A 17,511-nucleotide genomic window follows, 5' to 3' on the forward strand; every position below is an offset into this window, starting at 1 on the left:
CCTTTTGATAGATTGCTAGCACCAGTTTGAGAAACACTGCTTTTTAGGTTAAACTACTACTACTGTGCAGTGAACCGGCTACACAATGCTGCGAATGATTAGCAATAGATGATTTGATATAATTTTTAAGCTTGTTACTATAATTAATAAATATTTGAATATCTTTTATCAAGTCAAAGTGTCGAAGATATTAAAATAATAAACTGGCTTATCACAGGCTGTTAAAGTAACCATTGTTTACACGAAACAGATACGAAACCTTATTATCGTGTTACTGTAATTAGTTATGATTAAGATATATGTTACGTTTTTCTTTCCAAACTATCCTGTGAGCTCAAAAATATTAAAAATCCAAACTGTACTATCAAGTTGAAGAAAGGGGTTACACAGGGTGATCTGGAGTGAATCGAACATGTTGAATATACGATCACGCTGAATTTACAGAACGTTTGAGATACGTAATACCTCATTACGCACTTAATAAGTTGTTGCGCGCATATAAATTAGAAAACAGTTAACCATGATACGAAACTGGATGAATTTAAATCAACGCGGCTTACAATTGGCCGAAGACCTCTTCATCAGTCAAGCGCGACGCATAAAAGATCGTGTTATTCAAGGACACGCGTCAGCAGTCTTACGAGTTTCAAATCGTAACGTTCATTTTACGGCCACATGTTGCACGCCTAAACTCGTAAGTGAATTTAAATGAAGTCCTGATTAATTAACTGCGTTTGTATAACGGAGAATTTCTTAAGAATAGTTTCTAATTATAATTCTTCATCTGACAAGTGAATTCAGATATCTTCTATTACATCATTTTTCTTAAAACGTGCTATTTCGTTCATTTAAATATCATGATTTATTAATTAAAGCATTTATATAAATGAATAACAACAATAAATCGCATTCAAGAATTTTTATTTATGACTTATTTATATACGTATACTAACAAAACAAAAATTTCTGCGTATACTTGATATACATGGAATGTATACTTCTTGATAAACAAACCCCGTATCATGACACTACGCGTGGGGTCATAGATTAAAAGCATTCGAATCTTTTGTGAGAAGAATAAGTATAAATCGCTTTACAATTAGTAGATGAATGTATTATTTAAATGATAAATAGATTGATTATATTAAAATAAATTTATTTATTATTATTTAACCATGTAAATGTTTCACGGTAATTTGAAAAGTATTATTTTTTATATAGAATATGCCAAGTTTAATCCAAAAGAACCTGTGGGAGACAGACCCAGAACTTTTCGAATTGATGGAAAAGGAGAAGAAGAGACAAATGTCAGGTCTTGAGATGATTGCTAGTGAGAATTTTACATCTCTTAGTGTACTTCAATGTTTGAGTTCTTGTCTTCACAATAAATACAGTGAAGGTCTTCCTGGTCAAAGGTTCATTTTTTTACATCTTATTATTTAATACTGTTTTTAAATTAACAATGTACTTACATTGATCATTACATTTTTATTTAGGTATTACGGAGGAAATGAATACATCGATGAAATAGAATTACTGGCACAAAAACGTTCTCTAGAAGCATTTAATTTAAATCCAGAGGAATGGGGTTGTAATGTACAACCATACTCAGGCAGCCCAGCTAATTTTGCTGTATATACAGGTTTAATCGAGCCTCATGGACGTATAATGGGATTAGACCTTCCTGATGGAGGACATCTTACTCATGGTAATATTAACTTTTTCATACAAATATATTAAAATATTATGAATTAATATGTTATGAACTTACAAATTGTTTTATGCATTTTGTAGGCTTCTTTACAGCGAACAAAAAAATTTCTGCAACATCAATATTTTTTGAATCAATGCCATATAAGGTCAATACTGAAACTGGTTTAATCGATTATGATAAATTAGCTGAAACATCAAGATTATTTAAGCCTAAAATTATAATAGCAGGTGTATCTTGCTATAGCAGATGCTTAGATTATAAGCGATTTAGAGAAATAGCAGATGAAAATAATGCCTATCTAGTTAGTGACATGGCTCATATATCTGGATTGGTTGCTGCTGGAGTGATTCCGAGTCCATTCGAGTACAGTGATGTCGTATCGACTACTACTCATAAAACTTTAAGGTAATTGTAGATAGGTATAGCGCATTTATTCATTTTTATGCAAACTGGAAGTAATACTTTATTTCTTAATTTTTAGGGGACCCCGAGCTGGAGTTATCTTCTTCCGTAAGGGCGTTAGATGTATTGGGAAAGATGGACAGAAAATTATGTATGACATAGAAAGTAAAATCAATCAGGCAGTCTTTCCAGGATTACAAGGTGGACCCCATAATCATGCAATCGCAGGGATTGCTACAACAATGAAACAAGTTAAATCATCAGAATTTCTTAAATATCAGAAACAAATAGTTGCTAATGCAAAGAGGTTATGTTCAAGACTCCAAGAACGTGGCTATAAAATCAGTACTGACGGTACTGATGTACATATGTTATTAGTAGATTTACGGTCTACGGGTATTACAGGAGCTAAAGCAGAAAAGATTTTGGAAGATATTTCTATTGCCTGTAATAAAAATACAGTACCAGGCGATAAAAGCGCATTGAATCCTAGCGGTATTAGACTCGGTACACCGGCGCTAACTACTCGTGGTTTAATCGAAGAAGATATCGATAAAGTTGTTGATTTTATACACAGAGGTATATCGAAATTAAGATAATTGATTGCAGTATAAGTAAAAGTAATGTTTGGAAAGTATTGTAATGAATATTTTAAATGTGTTTCAGGTTTATTACTTGCTAAGGAAATATCTAAAATTTCTGGTCCAAAGCTTGTTGATTATAAGAGGGTGTTGAGTACCGATGCTGATATTAAACTAAAAGTGGCAGCATTAAAAGAAGAGGTGGAAACTTTCTCTAGACAATTTTTCATGCCAGGTTATGATACATACTGACAATATACATTATATTTTTTTTTTGTTATACAAACGTACGTACATCAATTATGTACATCGCGACATTTATTCATGGACAATTTTCTAAAATGATCAGAAATACCATATTAGTTTTGTTATCGACTATTTGACAAGGAATACAGATGTATATATGGATATGTGTTTGAATACTTCAGGAAATTAAATACACAAAACTATTTAATTACATTTTAAAAGTATTATCTGGATTATAATATTGCACTGTTTACATCTATTGTAATAGATTTCGTAATCTTTTTATTCCAAATTTTCCAAAACTTTTACATTTATTATTGCAACTGCATGTAGATGTTTTTTTTTTATACATGTGTCGAATTTTTACCTTTAGACATAGTTTATTTGTACAAAGTGCTACTAACAAAAATGTTAAAAACTTTTTAAATACATTTTCATTATACAAACAAATATTTTAACTTTTTACTTCTTTCCTACATTATTGCATATTTAGAAAGGATTTGTAGTAATTCATAATTGAATTATTGTATCTTTTTTTTAAATTCTAAATAGTACTGGATTAATTATCAACATTTAAATATTTTCACTGTTATTCGTTGCTTAACATTGCTAAATGAAATATTAATTGTATTGTTTTATCAATAAATATTAATTTCATAGTCAACTATATTACATTATTGTATATTTTATTTCCGTACGGTTTTTTTAATGTAAAACTATGTTTTTGTTTTGTAATTGAGAATCATTAGCATGTTGGTAATTAATATTTCACAAGAATTATGATATAAATTAATTACATATAATAACTTATTAATATCAACATTAGTAAAGATTTAACAACGCACTATAATTTATAATTAATTTGTAGACAGTAATATCATGGATCCTGTTGTTGAATAATAGAAACGGATTTTAAGTAGGAACATAATGGCCGATTCGAATTAAGTAATGTTTATATCATTTATTCAGTTGATTATTCTTAATAAAATAATTTTTAATGAGGTGCGAATACGTTCATTCATAGTCTTGTCAAAGGAAATTTGAAATAAAGATTGTTGAATCATTATAGATAATATGAATCTTTTATTTGTACATTATTTTACTTTGACTATTGGACTGTATATAATATTTATATACTAATTATCCAAATATTTTACACTTGGATTTCCTCATTACCTCATTGTGAAAAGCTTTTGGAGCAAAAATGTGACCACACATATTAGCGTCAGTACATGATCTTTATAAATCAATTCTATAATTCTCTAATACCTTTTTCAAATAATTTATGAAAAATTAAGTAATTTCACATATTATTCTTGTCAATATATTATATGAAATGCCTGAATTTTATAAACACAAATATTTCCCTTTGAAGGGAAATCGTTCCTACTATTGAAATTGTATAAATTTTTATATTTTGAACGTTGTATATTTGCACAATATTTACTGTATTTATAAATTATGTAAAAATAAGCTTCTATACCCATAATGAAAGGATATTCTGTGTACACATGTGTACTTTTATATGGATACATATAGACACATATACAACATATGTCTATACATACATATATGTCTAGTATATATATGTATATACTTATTATAAGTCTATATTTATAATCATATTTGTCCCGTACTTTTTTTTTTATTCAATGCACAGCAATAAAATATTATTCTTATTAGTACTGCAAAGTGCTTTGTTACAGAATAATGGCAATTTAATTTTCGTAACTAAATATGTTAAGTACTTTTCTACTGAAATTTTAAACAATCTTGTTTACATTAATACAGAGTTGAATAAATAAATATTTTGCCTGTTGCTATGAAATTTACTTATGTTCAAATCGCTTTAATTCATTTAATAATTTACCAACAAGTAGTATTATTAATCACTCTTTTTCTGAAACTGTAAGTATATATATATATCAGGTTTATTTGTCACACGATTAAGTTTATATAAAATAAATCTTCGTTTTAGCAATTACACTCAAATACACGTTTGTTTTTAAATATATGTATGATATACGGATCGTAACTACTACAAGGATCTTGTTCAAAGTTTAAGTTCAAGGAATCTATTTACGTGATTCAAATGTAATGAGTAAATTTCAGTATAATGGTATTAAATCTTGCTTTCGTTACCTTTTTAAAATGCCTCTTTCCATGATAATCTTTGAAGAGTGAATTTATGCGAATTATTCGAAATATACAACTTTCAAACTTTGAAAAACTCCTTTGGTAATGTATCCCACATATTTTTATTTTAAATCATTTTATCTATACAAGTTATTTAAAAAAGTTAATTTCAATTCACTATTCTTTTGAAAATTTGAAATAATAGCATAATGGATTTTTTGAAAATATGTGAGACTGATACATGTGTACGTATATATATGCATATAAGTTCATTATTTACTTGTATTACTTTGCACGATGATGTGCAACCTTTAATTAGTCCAGATCGTGTGTTGTATACGAGGTTGATGCTGTATTTCTTTGTTCATCATCGAAGTCTTCGTTTCCATGATCATTAAGAATAGATTGTACAAGATAACGAAAAATTCCTTGCCGAGAAGGACGTGAGGATGGAATATTGAAAAACAATTGCCCTATTGTGTCTAAGCGCTCTTGATAAGATGGATCTCTATTTAAAGACACTTGATATTGTTCACGAAGTACTGTAAATACGACGAGTTCACCACTGAAAAATATGTATTGTATTACATATATGTATACAGAATTGGTATAAATTAAGTGTTCCTATGTATTACATAAATAAATAATTCCAACTTACCTATCAATTACTTTTAATAAAAAAAATAAAAAATTCAACAAAGGAAGAATATATGGAGGGCCGCTGTTTATTTTTGGATGTTGCGAAGTATAAGAATTGAAAACTTCCTGTGCGGTTGCTTTATTTTTTAAACAGAGGTATCTGCAAAAAATTTATATCATTATACAAATTGTATACATTTTATATAATATTTTAAATATTTATAAACTTTATTTGAATAGGTAGATTAATAAAACATGCTTACTGGAAAACTATTTGGGCTATAAAAAGGTCTACTTCATTTGTATAACCACGTTGTTCGTGTAATTCAACAAGCATCGCAGCACATCCAGAACCATCTTTACTACGTATGAAATGATGTTTTGCCATTATATAGTCTTTTTCTAAGAGAAAAATTTGCAATATGTTATCAGCAAGAACTAAATCATCGATATATCTTTTTTATTAAATCGATTACCTCTCCAATATACTTGTGCTACCATTTTATGTAAATCAGAGTTGTCCGCCTTCATACTCCATGCAATAGCAGATTGCACAAATGTAAATCTCTCAGGCAATGAGGGACTCATTAAACTAAATAAGTTTGTAATTTTTTCAAAATAGGCTTGAGATGGTTCTGTCATTGATTGCATTAAGACTTTTACAAATAAAATTCCTAGGTCAGCTCCACTAGCATGCTGGAATATGATGTAGTAAATTATTTATTTTAATATAGCTATTGTACATATAGATGCAGATTACCATGTAATAAATTACTATACTCTGCTAATAATTAATACAAAACACATGGTATGATTTATTAACTCTTGGAATATTCTAGATGCTTTTATAGGAAATGGATTTGAATCTCTTTATAATCCTTCTAATAAAAATAATTGCAGTATACACAGTATCCAACGATCACTAATAATAAATTTTAAATATAGACCGTTCAAGAAGGAAATTTGTAAATAACACTTGAAAATAAATAATATGACGTCAGTATAAAAGTGTTTCCTTTAGCAAAATATAGATAAAAATTTACTGTAGTAACGTTGTTAAAGTCCGTTACATACTTGTTCGTGTTGTAATAAAAGGGTAGAACCATGGTATAGTAATTCCAAGACTTCCGAATACTTTTTCTGTACAACATATCTGGAAGAAGAGGTTAAGCAATGATATCGACGATCGCACTAAAATCATTTTTTGACGATGTTGATTAATTAGATTCTACGCTCACCTAAAATATAAAGTTCTATACATTTGATGAGCTTCATAATAATTTCCTGAATTTATGGACGCCTGTAATTTTGCTAAAACTCGCTGAACACCGTGATTGTCAGGCGAGGCCATGTTTACGCTCTTTGGAATATTTCTCTTTTCCGCTTGTGTAATTGGTATCATTGCCTTTACGAGCAATTTAAATTTGAATCTTTCACGAAGTTAAAACTTCACATACGCATGTATAAAAGGATATTAACATATAATAAGTCGCATATTGCAAGGATTGTACTAGTAGACCATACGAATCACGAGTCTGAATGAGTACATGATTTGCAGATCTCACAAATATACGATAGTTCTTATACTAATGAATTTAAAAGAATTAAATGTATCTAAATACTTTTGCAGTGGGCAAGACGAGTTAACTTGTTCCGAAAATTTAGGAATTATACTTGTATGCAATTTGGAAATGAAAATTCCTTTTAAATACTTTGTTGTTTATTTATTCTTTAGACTAACAAGATCGTAAGACATGCATGACTTTCAGAATAACAGTATGAGTTAAATTGTTTACATATTATGCTATAAGTTATGATTTTTCATGCTTCCTAGATATGAAGTTTGACATTATTCGCAGACATCAATAATTACAGTTGTAAAGATCCATTAAAATGCAGCAATTATTCCCATCATCTATACATTTAAATAAAAAGAGGATATGCAAATTGTCTATAGAATGTATAAACATTAGTGGCGCCAATTGCGGCAAAAGCGGAAACCCTTTTGTAGTTTAGGGGTTCTGCCGATAAAAATACCGTCGATACTACAAATTCCATTTTTCTGGCCATTTACCATTACTCTTACTTTATAGATAGGAGTGAATTCATCATGCGTATTATTTCTTGTACTACTAATGCTTCAGTAAAAGATAAAATACATTCAGAATTCTATTTGTTATCGTTAAGAAGTAGAAAACATATAAAACTGTAACGTCGGTATTTTAAATTAGCATTAATGGCGCCATCTGGGGGTAAAAAATGGAACTATTCGAGGACAAACAAATGGCGCCATTTACACTCTTTCTTACCGACAACAATCGGTACATTACCATCATGTCGGTAATTACCATCTAAGAGCGCCATCTAGCGGTGTAAAAGGAACTATCGAGGACAAACTTGAGCGTTTTCCTGATAGAGGCAGTGACCAAACTCCGAAAATTAGTTCGGCCTGTTCACCGCTAGATGGCTATTAACTCGATAAAAAATGCTAAACTCACAAGTGCCCGCCTAGTTTAAGAAATATTTAAACATACTTTCCCTTCTTTTACAACGTCTATTTTTAAATGTAAAGTTATTTTATCATATTTCTGCAAATATACTTAATATTATACAATGTAATATTTAAAAATGATAAGTACATGTACATTTCTCCATTATCAATAACATTTAATACAATGAGTTATCTTTTATTTCTTAAATAAAATTGAAATTAGTAAGACGTTCGTCGTTTAAATATTTGTTTAAATACATTTTACTCATCTTCGCTGTCTCTCCGCGTAGAAAAAATCTGTGTCGCCGAATGGTAGTATAAAAAAATTGTATAATTCGAATACCATAGGAATTAAAATAAGCGTAATAAAATATATGTAAATTAAGTTAAGTAGTATGAAATTTAAATCGTAACACGTAATTAAGTATGTACGTTTTGTTTGATTCGATGAAAACATTCTTTTGTAGCTGGTGGAATGCTACGAATTTAAAACAAAAAAAAAAGAAGAAGACTAATTGTAAGTTTTTTTTTCTTTTTTTGAAGATTTTGAATGACATCGATCAGCTTCGATGCTTTACACGCGTAGAAGTTACTTTTTTTTATATTTTCAAAACCGAGGGTAGCTCGGAATATCCGGGGAAAGCAAAATCCCAGGGATGGGTGAAATTTTGATCGATAGCAATACTTGGCCTCTGTTGTATTCAACAGCCGGGAAAGTAAAAGCAATATTGATAAATGCGCAAAGTGGCGTCGCGTAAGCGCCGGAGTGCCGTAAGTTGTGGATGCATACATACGCGACGGAGCGGATACGCTAAAAATTGCGAAGGTGATGCGCCCCTGGCGGCCGGCGACGCAACAATCCTTGCGGAAATAATTATCGCGATTTATGTTATTTGCAAATGTGAGAAGAATCATCATTAATGAGGGTATGCCAAGTAGCGGCGATTAGGGTGATAAACGGGCCCTGTAGCGTTCCCGGTTGCACTTCGAGTGAGTGAGAATTGTGCTCGGTACGGGGTGAGTGTCCAAAACGTTCATTCCCCCCGCTTTTAAAGGGGGGCGGTGGCTCGCATCAGTGTTTTTTTATCGTTTCTTTAGACGTCTTCATCTCGAAAATAACAATGGCCGGAGGATTCGAATATGCATGGATTTTTAAAATGTCAAGCTTGCTACCCTGGCAACCTACATGCATTTTCCTGACCCTTTCTTATTACGTGTGTCAATTAGCATCGGTACGGCTACTGTACATTTTAATTTGTTTCTTTTTTTTTTTGTAAATTGTTTTCGTGTGAGTTAATTACACAGATTATGAAATTTTGTAATTACGAATCGGCAACGAATTGTATTAATTTTTTTTTTTGTGTAATTTACCTGATCATTTATTAATTTTGATCTTCTTTACTACATATGTTTTGATTTCCTCAATTTTGAGAGATGATAGTTTGTTTTTGTACATAAAGAGTTTTAAAGTAGATGGTTCCATTTGTACAGAATGGACTTGGCAGAAACTATGAAAAACATTGTTGCCAAAGGTATGCAAACCGAAATGGGACCACCCGGTGGAGGTTCTGGTTATCCTGGTACACCGAGTAGCGCTGGTTATGTTACCGAGAAGATGTATATGTTATTACAAGCCTATCTTCAAAATAAAGGTTGGAATCCGAGCATAGAACTCCTGCAATGTTTTTCCGAATTCAAGGATGCATCTATGATCCCAAGTGCTGCTTATTTGCAGTAAGAATGCACTGTTTTAAATATATGTATAAAAAGAATTATCTTACTTTCATGCAAAGTATATATTCTTTTGTATAAAGTTCTCTGATGTTTTCACTATATGCATTCTAATGTATAAATAGGATGATGGCGTCAAGAATAGCTTTGGACTCTCAGGGAAGACTAGTCCTTAGAGAAAATGGGAAAATAATATTACCATACGAACATTTCGCAAATGCTGTGATGTTGAAGCACATGAATGGTCCACATGGTCTACATTTAGGCTTAGAAGGCACGGTTAGAGCTGTTATGGAATCTTACACAATTGGGCGTGAATGTTTTGGTATGGAAAAGGAATTTATAATCGAGGTGGTACAAAACTGTCCAAATCCTGCTTGCCGTTATTACAAAAATCAATTGGAATTAACACAAAAAATGGGACACATGGCGCCAACTTATATTCAGGATAACGAAACAACAGCATCTCTTTTACGTAGTAGCTTCCCTCACAATACAGATTTTCAAGCAGTAAGCAGTAGTATATTAATATTAATTTATATGCATTTATAATTTTCCTGTATCTTTGTTTTTGTTAATAATATTGTTGATCCCTATTGTAGAGTTTAAGCGGTGCTAATCCAAATACTCATATGGGAGGAGGATCTCAAGCAGATTTGTCAGAAATTAGAGGTGCTGGAAACCAAATGAATCTTCAACGTCCTCCAAGCCGTCCATCGTTAAATATTCCGCATCGGCCCGTGTCGCAAGAAAAAAAAGTAACAACTGGGAAGCAGCATTACGAATCTTTAGTACCTACAATTTCCATGTCTGATCATAAATTAACAGATTTTTTAAGAACAAATTTGGATAATTTGGACAATCTTGGTGGACTTGGTTTAGGGAATCTACAAGGAATAGGAAATGCAAATAAGGATCTGTTAGCATTGCATAATGGAGCATGGCCATTGGAAAACGAAAAAGGATCTCGCTCTTCTTCAAATTCAGAAGGTTGTTGATAGGTCGCATAATCTTCAAGATATAAACTCGAATTTCTATATAATGAGCAAATCTTATTACTTTCTAGGTGGACAAGAGAAAATAGTAAGGGCTTTTGCTGAGGTTATGAAGAATATGGCAAGAATGAAGGCTTGTGTTCGTCCTGCAATGTGCAAACCATATGGAAAACAATCAGAAGCTTTGCAAAAAAGTAATGAAATACATAATTTATGTCTATTCCTTAATATTACATTTGGAAAATATACTCGTAGTACTGTCCGAATTAATAACACGGTTGTTAATTTAAATACAAATCACTATTTTTCGAACACCGTTATTGCAAAAATGAAGTTTATTTTTCAAAAAAATGTTTAATATCATGTTTATATCATGTAAAGTCATTTTACAAATTATAATAATTACATATTGCACGATATCGCATCGATGCGTGCTATTGTCAAGTATTAATACTATTTTCGCAATTATATAGTATTTTCCTTATCTTTCTTTGTTAACAATATCACTGAAATGCATATTTATTTGTTATAGCGTTAGTCGATACCATACAGCTTGTGCAGTCATTAAGAAGTTTCCTGCCACCTCCACATATTCCCGTGTCAAGCTGGAAAAATGAAGATAAGCATCGATTAGATCATACGGGTACTCCTTATCTCCCATCATTGTAAGTATTTCTTATGGTTTATATTGTAAGTATACCCTCGTTACATGACTAGAGATATCAAATAAAGAGTTATAATTTTTATGCAGAAAGACTGGAGGTTTAGAAGAGTTGTGCGAACAACGCAAGCTAGACTAAACGATGTCTTCGCTTTTTAAGTGTTAGACCAAGTTTCGTCTTTGCGCTCTATGATGTTCTAGTCATGTGGTGTTTATGGGTTAGATGGGTGTTTTGTATTTAAACAACCCGAAGGATTGCTCAAATGTTGTTGGCGTTTAGGACCTCAGAATACTAAAATGAGACAAAATGAGTCATGCGTGGACTGTGATAAACGTGGGTAGTGAAAAAAAAAAAAATTTATATATAGTCAATCGAAATTCACACCGTTATTTCAGATTTAAAACAGCTTTATTTTCGTCCTATGATCTTTCTCGAATTTGTACAATCTGCCTATGGGGCTTACTTAGCAACGACGGTCGGATAATTTTCAATTATCAGCCGCGCAACACGTAATTTGCTTATTACACGTATTACGATACAGCATTTATATTTTATTATTATATATTGATTTAATAACTCACCATTTGTGTTCCAATGATTACCTGATTAATAATGTATTATAACAATTCTTTATGAGTTATATAGGTAAATTTTATGTGTGCACTGAAAGATTGAGTGAAATATAGAGGCTAATAGTCTTATATACAAGTTTTAAATGTTTGGTAATTAAATATTATTGTGGTTACTTTAAATGTGGAAGTATAAGTAAGAAATCATAATTGTTATCATTTGACCTCGCGTTATTTAATTTTTTTAATAGTCTTCTAATGTTTGCCACGTAACCGTGGAATATTGTTTTTATTTGCATGACTAAAGTCGTGACAAAGTTATCTAGTTAAAAGAAATATTCAATTTGTATGTTTATAAATATATACACATATATATATATATATATAAATTTCTTAAAAATTACATTGAACGAATTATCGTTTCTTTACAAGAATAAGTCAAGCATATATTATTGTTATGTCTATTATTGTTCGCTAACGAGAGCAAAAAGTGTTAGGATTTGCAATAATTTATAAGCTCCATGGGCAGTGATATGCGGTGTGCACGTAAAAAAAAAATCATCGGTCAATTCATAGATATTTTTCAAGTACGTGTTACGAGAACGAGTTACATTATTAAAAAAAAAAAAGTTTTAAAGTGAGATTTGCACTGATGCTCAAAATTCTCTCTCTGTGCACTAATATTACTTAAGAGCGATATTACCTCTGCAAACCGCGAAATTACGCGATGAACAAAAAAAAAATTATTATGTGTCATCTCGATCGATTATCCTTCGATGAAATGCATTTTGTTTTCGTTGTAGAAGTAAAGTCGTTTTAAACTCGATTGTTATACGCATATCTGCGATGGTGAAATGTTTCCTTCTTGCTCGATAATATCAAATTACGGACTATACGTTTACTGAATATAAACAATAAATTTGTGTAATCGAGTGCGTGGGAACCGATGAATGCATGGATATTGTTTGTACGTGGATTCAACGAACATAATGTTTCGGCTTAGAATTAGCAAAATTTTATATGGACATGCGTGAATGTCTACGTATGAGTGTGTCTAAATATCTTCTCACAGAGTTGTTAACGCATTCGAAACCGATAACTCAGTCTAAGGATCAACATTTTCACTCATTTAGTCTGTGGTTACCGAGGATGGTCTTGTAATAATGTGGCAGTATCGGATGCGTTAAGAGAAAATCTCCAAGACTTGGAGAATACGTAGAACTGTCTAAACTGAATAAAAAATAATTGGTCAACTTAGGTTTTGGTAACCTAACAACTTGTCTGCTTCTTACGTGGTAAAAATAGTATAATATTAATGCGACACGATGATACAAATCGAAATAAAAGAGGATACCTTTTTATAAACATGAAAATTAACGAACAAATGAAATGAAATGCAACGAACAGACCAAACATTTTTTACTCGGTGTAGCGAGTGCTATCTGCTCTCTAAGTCCTGAACCCTCTCTAACACCCTGTCTAGAGATGTGTCTGTTATAAACGCATGTATATTTATTTACAATGTCTGCAGCAAATGTGTCGATCACTCGTTAACAGGACTCAGATTTCCACGACGATTTAATTCACGTATGCATATACGTCACTGCCAAATGGAAATTATTTTGCTCTACATTTATTTTTAGTATATATACTCGCTTCTTCGTTAATACGAGGTGTTTGAGTATGTGCAGGTGTGCTTGGGGAGACGATAACAAGTTCCAAGGCTACTAATATTTTTTAAAAATCTATTGTTCTATGATTATGGTATTTAAGCAGTTTACTAGAATTTATATTGAAATTAAACATCATCTAGAGACTGGATTATATCGAATTTTAACAAGTAATGTAAACGCAAGAATCTCATCACTGGATACCTGATTTCTAAATAACTGAAATTTGAGTCCTGTGTATCCCATGTTTTTGTTATTTAATATATCTTAATATAAGGCTGCTGCAATATCACCTAAGTAATTCGACAATTACCTGTTACACACCAAAGTGTATTTACAACAACTAAATGGACTTATTTCTTCTAGTAGCTATGTAAAACTAATACAAACGTATCGGCGTTTGTCTTGCTGTCGAAGTATCGACACAACTAAGCATATCCATGATTAAATCGCGTCGTGCTGGGTGTCTTGCTTCACTTGATCGCTTAAAACTTTTTTTGTTACTTCCGGTGGTGCAAGGAATTATCTAGGAAGGTATCGCTTGCTTTTAAGGGACAAGTGTTACGATGAGTTGAATTTTTTTTTTCTTACGTTCGATATTATATTAAAAAAAAAAACACGAGTTTGAAATTTCAAAGAGTATGTCCAAGGAAATATTAAACACGTCGAAAAGAAATCTGCACCTCGCTTAGACATTTCCTCGCGCCCACTAAGCGCGCAACGACGATACTTTAAGCGACCGAGTCGGACGAAACGCTCCGCACACGCGAGACGAAGACGAGGGAGCGCGGAAACCAAGTCTGATAAAGGTACAAAAAGCAAGTATCGAGGGAAATTAAACAATAAACAATTGCGAGGTAAGATCGCACGTGAGCCGTTCAGAATACGTTTCCGAGTTTTATTGCTCTCCGCGCCATATTTATACCATAGAGAACCGTGTACAAGTTTCTGCACCGACTTTGACAGTAAGATCGTTGTAAAATGCGCACCGTCGTTTGTTCATTCGTTGTCCGCGAATGGACGACAATTAATGATAACGATACACACCAATGCTACCGCTGTATCTGCACATTAAGCTCGTTGTCGCTTGCCAGTATTGCTCTTCTGTATTCTCGCATAATTCTGATTCATGACAGCAATCATTAAAAAGTTTTTACAAGTGTGACTTGCCTGTGTTACATCTCTTTCTCTCTCCCGCGATCATGTCCAATTAGCGTGTCCCCGTTGTCCGTTCCAAGGCTCGGCGGTATCCGTCCACTCGGAGGCGAAGTACCGCGAGGTGTCCTAAAAGCTTCTCGCTTATGAGTTTTTCGAAACGTATCCGATTGAAAATTCGCAGGATTGTGTACTAACGGGCTGTGCCTCTAAAACGAAAACCACGTCGTCGAGAAAGTAATACGCCTGGCCGAGATCGCCCTCGCAGAGGTAAGGCAGCTTGCTCCACACGAGGCACCTCAAGCCCAAAGGTGCGAAAACTCTGTCGACCAGGCTAGCGATCTGATCTTCCAAACCGTTCCCTTTCACTGGCAGGTACTCCGACGGTTTGTGATCGCTCCTTTCGCCGCACTCGACGTAAGGGCTGAAGGGTAGGACCAGGGCCACGATCAGCCTGCCACCAGGAGCCAGGGACTTTTTCAAACGTCTCAGGAGTGTGTTTGGTCGGTCGCATCGGTCCAATAAATTCAGACATAGTATGGTGTTAAACGGACCGGTTTCGTACCACTTTTCTACGTCGAGCACCCTATAAATCAACAGAGACGGTCGCGTCACAACAATATCCTCGATTAAGTTACGCGGGACAGTACGTTCGGAGGAGTTCGGGATAGTTTGAAAAGAAGACCAAACGGATTTCTATAAAACGTTACGTGCGCGTTGTACCCTACGGAGACTTATTTAAAATTCGAGCAAAGCAACTGGCTGTCTGTATCGATGAGAGACAGCCAGGGTGTAAAACCACCGTAAACTTCTACTCCAATCAATTGGGTGCGATAAACTTGTACTAGTGCACGACGGAGCCATTGCATACCGGCGTACCATCATCAACAGCCGCGTCGTTACGCGATAATACCAATTTCCCAATAGCATTGAGTTCAGATGAAAACCAAACGACCCAAAGATGGAACGAAACTTACGTAAATTTTCTTTTGGTCAGAGCCCACCTCATCGGAGCTGATATGTCCGTAGCATAAACTTTTTCAAAGAGGTGAGCAACGTGAGCGGTGGTGGCACCGTCCCCCGCTCCCAAGTCCACCAAGGAATGCCATGGTCCTGAAAAGCCACTGGCGTCCATCAGCTTTTGAAACTGTTCACAAGAAAAGACGTGCATGGAACCACGACCCAGCAGCCTGCAAAAATTGTTTAATTACGTTTGAACTTAAATTACAACCCTTGGCTACAATTGTACCTCATGCAGCAATGGTTAATAGAAAAGTATCAATTCAGAGTTGACTCCGTTTGACACGATTAGCTTTCAAACTGCAAGTTTTCCCAAGTATTTCACTCAAAGACACGAGCAGTACCGTTAATGTGTCAGTATTAGATGTGTATACAGAGTGCGTCTACAGGGTGCTGTGTGCAAGAGAGAAACTACCCTCTATATCGGAGCTGGTTCAAAAATTCTATTGTACACTCATGATATTTTTATTCAGTGAAAATGGGTTTCTTTTCAAATTTTTATTCGAAACGTTTCACAATATTTTCCGAAGTGCAGAATTTACCTAGACGGAGATAGGATAGGGGTAGTTTCTCTCTCAAAATTCATAAGTGGCAGCAACCAAATACAGATAGATAGATAGACAGATTGTAAAAGGGCTGTTTATTAAAATTTATACAATAGAATGTCTAATCTGGAAGATTGAAAATGTTAGTCAGGGCCACCAACCTGGCAGGTCTACTAGAGAGGAGATGAAAAAGTTTATTTCCCAAGTAACGAAACTTTTACATTTAACGGGTACTTAGTGATTATTCAATCTTTGATGGAGTTGTCACCTTCTGTTACCATTTTTTACCGTTTCGTATGTTTGTTACGTTGGACACGGTATCTTTTCAATAATAATTCGATAAATGATAGTAAATCATTCGATTGTTACCGATTGCTCGGTAGCGGTAATCATGGATTATATTTTGCCCAGCACCGGTGTTTATCTATGCGCATAGAAATGGAAGGTTTCGCAGGATGAGGGGCAGAATTCGTTGCCAGCTCGAAGGGAGTCTTTCGATGGCGGGCCTGACGAGGAAAAAGGGTGGGTCCATTTGAAAATACCGCGACGCGGTGCACAGCCGCGGCGATCCATCAATGCCGCGGAACGCGGCATTTTGATCGTGAATTCGGTTACCCCCGGCGTTATAAATAAGGCGATGGTGGTCTCGTGGTCCTCTTCTTCAAGGGAAGGGGGTGGGGGACCCACCTCGAGTTTTCTCCCTTCCCTGTCCGACCATAGCCGGTGCCATCAATTAACGAGCACCTCCTGGCCTCCATTGAATAATAAATAAAAATAAAAAAAAATAAAAAAAATCGAGACGACGACGACGACGACGACGAAGAAGAAGAAGAAGAAGAAGAAGAAGATGAAAGAAAAAGATACAGGAGACACAGAGAGCGAAGCAAAGAAGCAGAAGAGGACCGACACGGGGAGAGGGGTAGAGGTTTTAGGGAGGGATATGGGGGGGGGGGGG

The 17,511-nt window shown here is 33.8% G+C and overlaps 4 protein-coding genes across 10 annotated transcripts; 2 read left to right on the top strand and 2 right to left on the bottom strand.

The window, feature by feature from the left end:
• The first annotated feature begins 353 nt into the window (after nt 1-353).
• On the top strand, nt 354-3,104 carry LOC128887101 (serine hydroxymethyltransferase). The gene is made up of 6 exons (XM_054142589.1): nt 354-694; nt 1,222-1,415; nt 1,497-1,708; nt 1,795-2,119; nt 2,196-2,695; nt 2,783-3,104. Exons 1-6 carry the CDS (start codon nt 521-523, stop codon nt 2,947-2,949), a joined length of 1,572 nt encoding a protein of 523 aa, XP_053998564.1. The 5' UTR covers nt 354-520; the 3' UTR covers nt 2,950-3,104.
• Nucleotides 3,105-4,006: 902 nt separating this feature from the next.
• Nucleotides 4,007-7,135, bottom strand: LOC128887102 (Golgi to ER traffic protein 4 homolog). 2 transcript variants are annotated; one of them, XM_054142591.1, is made up of 7 exons: nt 6,957-7,135; nt 6,793-6,871; nt 6,195-6,414; nt 5,982-6,120; nt 5,738-5,878; nt 5,360-5,644; nt 4,007-5,220 (listed from the first exon to the last, which is right to left on the bottom strand). In XM_054142591.1, exons 1-6 carry the CDS (start codon nt 7,118-7,120, stop codon nt 5,395-5,397), a joined length of 993 nt encoding a protein of 330 aa, XP_053998566.1. In that variant the 5' UTR covers nt 7,121-7,135; the 3' UTR covers nt 4,007-5,220; nt 5,360-5,394. The 2 variants fall into 2 exon arrangements, with proteins under 2 accessions (XP_053998566.1, XP_053998565.1); XM_054142590.1 differs by having other exon boundaries at nt 4,007-5,644.
• Nucleotides 7,136-8,668: 1,533 nt separating this feature from the next.
• On the top strand, nt 8,669-15,001 carry LOC128887358 (uncharacterized). Of its 5 annotated transcripts, XM_054143175.1 has the most exons (8): nt 8,669-9,226; nt 9,308-9,441; nt 9,701-9,943; nt 10,066-10,450; nt 10,543-10,930; nt 11,007-11,129; nt 11,468-11,600; nt 11,687-15,001. In XM_054143175.1, exons 3-8 carry the CDS (start codon nt 9,702-9,704, stop codon nt 11,733-11,735), a joined length of 1,320 nt encoding a protein of 439 aa, XP_053999150.1. In that variant the 5' UTR covers nt 8,669-9,226; nt 9,308-9,441; nt 9,701; the 3' UTR covers nt 11,736-15,001. The 5 variants fall into 5 exon arrangements, with proteins under 5 accessions (XP_053999150.1, XP_053999149.1, XP_053999152.1 ...); XM_054143174.1 differs by lacking the exon at nt 9,308-9,441; XM_054143177.1 differs by lacking the exon at nt 9,308-9,441 and having other exon boundaries at nt 9,742-9,943.
• On the bottom strand, nt 11,208-17,493 carry LOC128887360 (protein-L-histidine N-pros-methyltransferase-like). 2 transcript variants are annotated; one of them, XM_054143179.1, is made up of 4 exons: nt 15,969-17,492; nt 15,190-15,577; nt 15,007-15,120; nt 11,208-11,540 (listed from the first exon to the last, which is right to left on the bottom strand). In XM_054143179.1, the coding sequence occupies exons 1-3, from the start codon at nt 16,160-16,162 to the stop codon at nt 15,037-15,039; spliced, it is 666 nt and encodes a 221-aa protein (XP_053999154.1). In that variant the 5' UTR covers nt 16,163-17,492; the 3' UTR covers nt 11,208-11,540; nt 15,007-15,036. The 2 variants fall into 2 exon arrangements, with proteins under 2 accessions (XP_053999154.1, XP_053999155.1); XM_054143180.1 differs by lacking the exon at nt 11,208-11,540 and having other exon boundaries at nt 14,724-15,120; nt 15,969-17,493.
• Nucleotides 17,494-17,511: the final 18 nt, after the last annotated feature.

The sequence above is a fragment of the Hylaeus anthracinus genome, unplaced genomic scaffold (assembly GCF_026225885.1).
Source record: "Hylaeus anthracinus isolate JK02 unplaced genomic scaffold, UHH_iyHylAnth1.0_haploid 11985, whole genome shotgun sequence".
Lineage (NCBI taxonomy): Eukaryota > Metazoa > Arthropoda > Insecta > Hymenoptera > Colletidae > Hylaeus > Hylaeus anthracinus.

Excerpts from the sequence above, each read along its gene's own strand:
- LOC128887101 (XM_054142589.1), top strand. The coding sequence starts at position 521 with ATGATACGAAACTGGATGAATTTAAATCAACGCGGCTTACAATTGGCC. Across the intron at positions 695-1,221 it reads CATGTTGCACGCCTAAACTC|AATATGCCAAGTTTAATCCA; the intron begins GTAAGTGAATTT and ends TTTTTTATATAG. Across the intron at positions 1,416-1,496 it reads GAAGGTCTTCCTGGTCAAAG|GTATTACGGAGGAAATGAAT; the intron begins GTTCATTTTTTT and ends ATTTTTATTTAG.
- LOC128887102 (XM_054142591.1), bottom strand. The coding sequence starts at position 7,120 with ATGATACCAATTACACAAGCGGAAAAGAGAAATATTCCAAAGAGCGTA. Across the intron at positions 6,415-6,792 it reads TTTTATTACAACACGAACAA|CATGCTAGTGGAGCTGACCT; the intron begins GTATGTAACGGA and ends ATCATATTCCAG. Across the intron at positions 5,879-5,981 it reads ATAGCCCAAATAGTTTTCCA|ATACCTCTGTTTAAAAAATA; the intron begins GTAAGCATGTTT and ends AATTTTTTGCAG.
- LOC128887358 (XM_054143173.1), top strand. The coding sequence starts at position 9,130 with ATGAGGGTATGCCAAGTAGCGGCGATTAGGGTGATAAACGGGCCCTGT. Across the intron at positions 9,944-10,065 it reads CCAAGTGCTGCTTATTTGCA|GATGATGGCGTCAAGAATAG; the intron begins GTAAGAATGCAC and ends ATGTATAAATAG. Across the intron at positions 11,130-11,467 it reads ATCAGAAGCTTTGCAAAAAA|CGTTAGTCGATACCATACAG; the intron begins GTAATGAAATAC and ends TATTTGTTATAG.
- LOC128887360 (XM_054143179.1), bottom strand. The coding sequence starts at position 16,162 with ATGCACGTCTTTTCTTGTGAACAGTTTCAAAAGCTGATGGACGCCAGT. Across the intron at positions 15,578-15,968 it reads CTGACCAAAAGAAAATTTAC|GGTGCTCGACGTAGAAAAGT; the intron begins GTAAGTTTCGTT and ends GTTGATTTATAG. Across the intron at positions 15,121-15,189 it reads TCGTTTTAGAGGCACAGCCC|GACACCTCGCGGTACTTCGC; the intron begins GTTAGTACACAA and ends AGAAGCTTTTAG.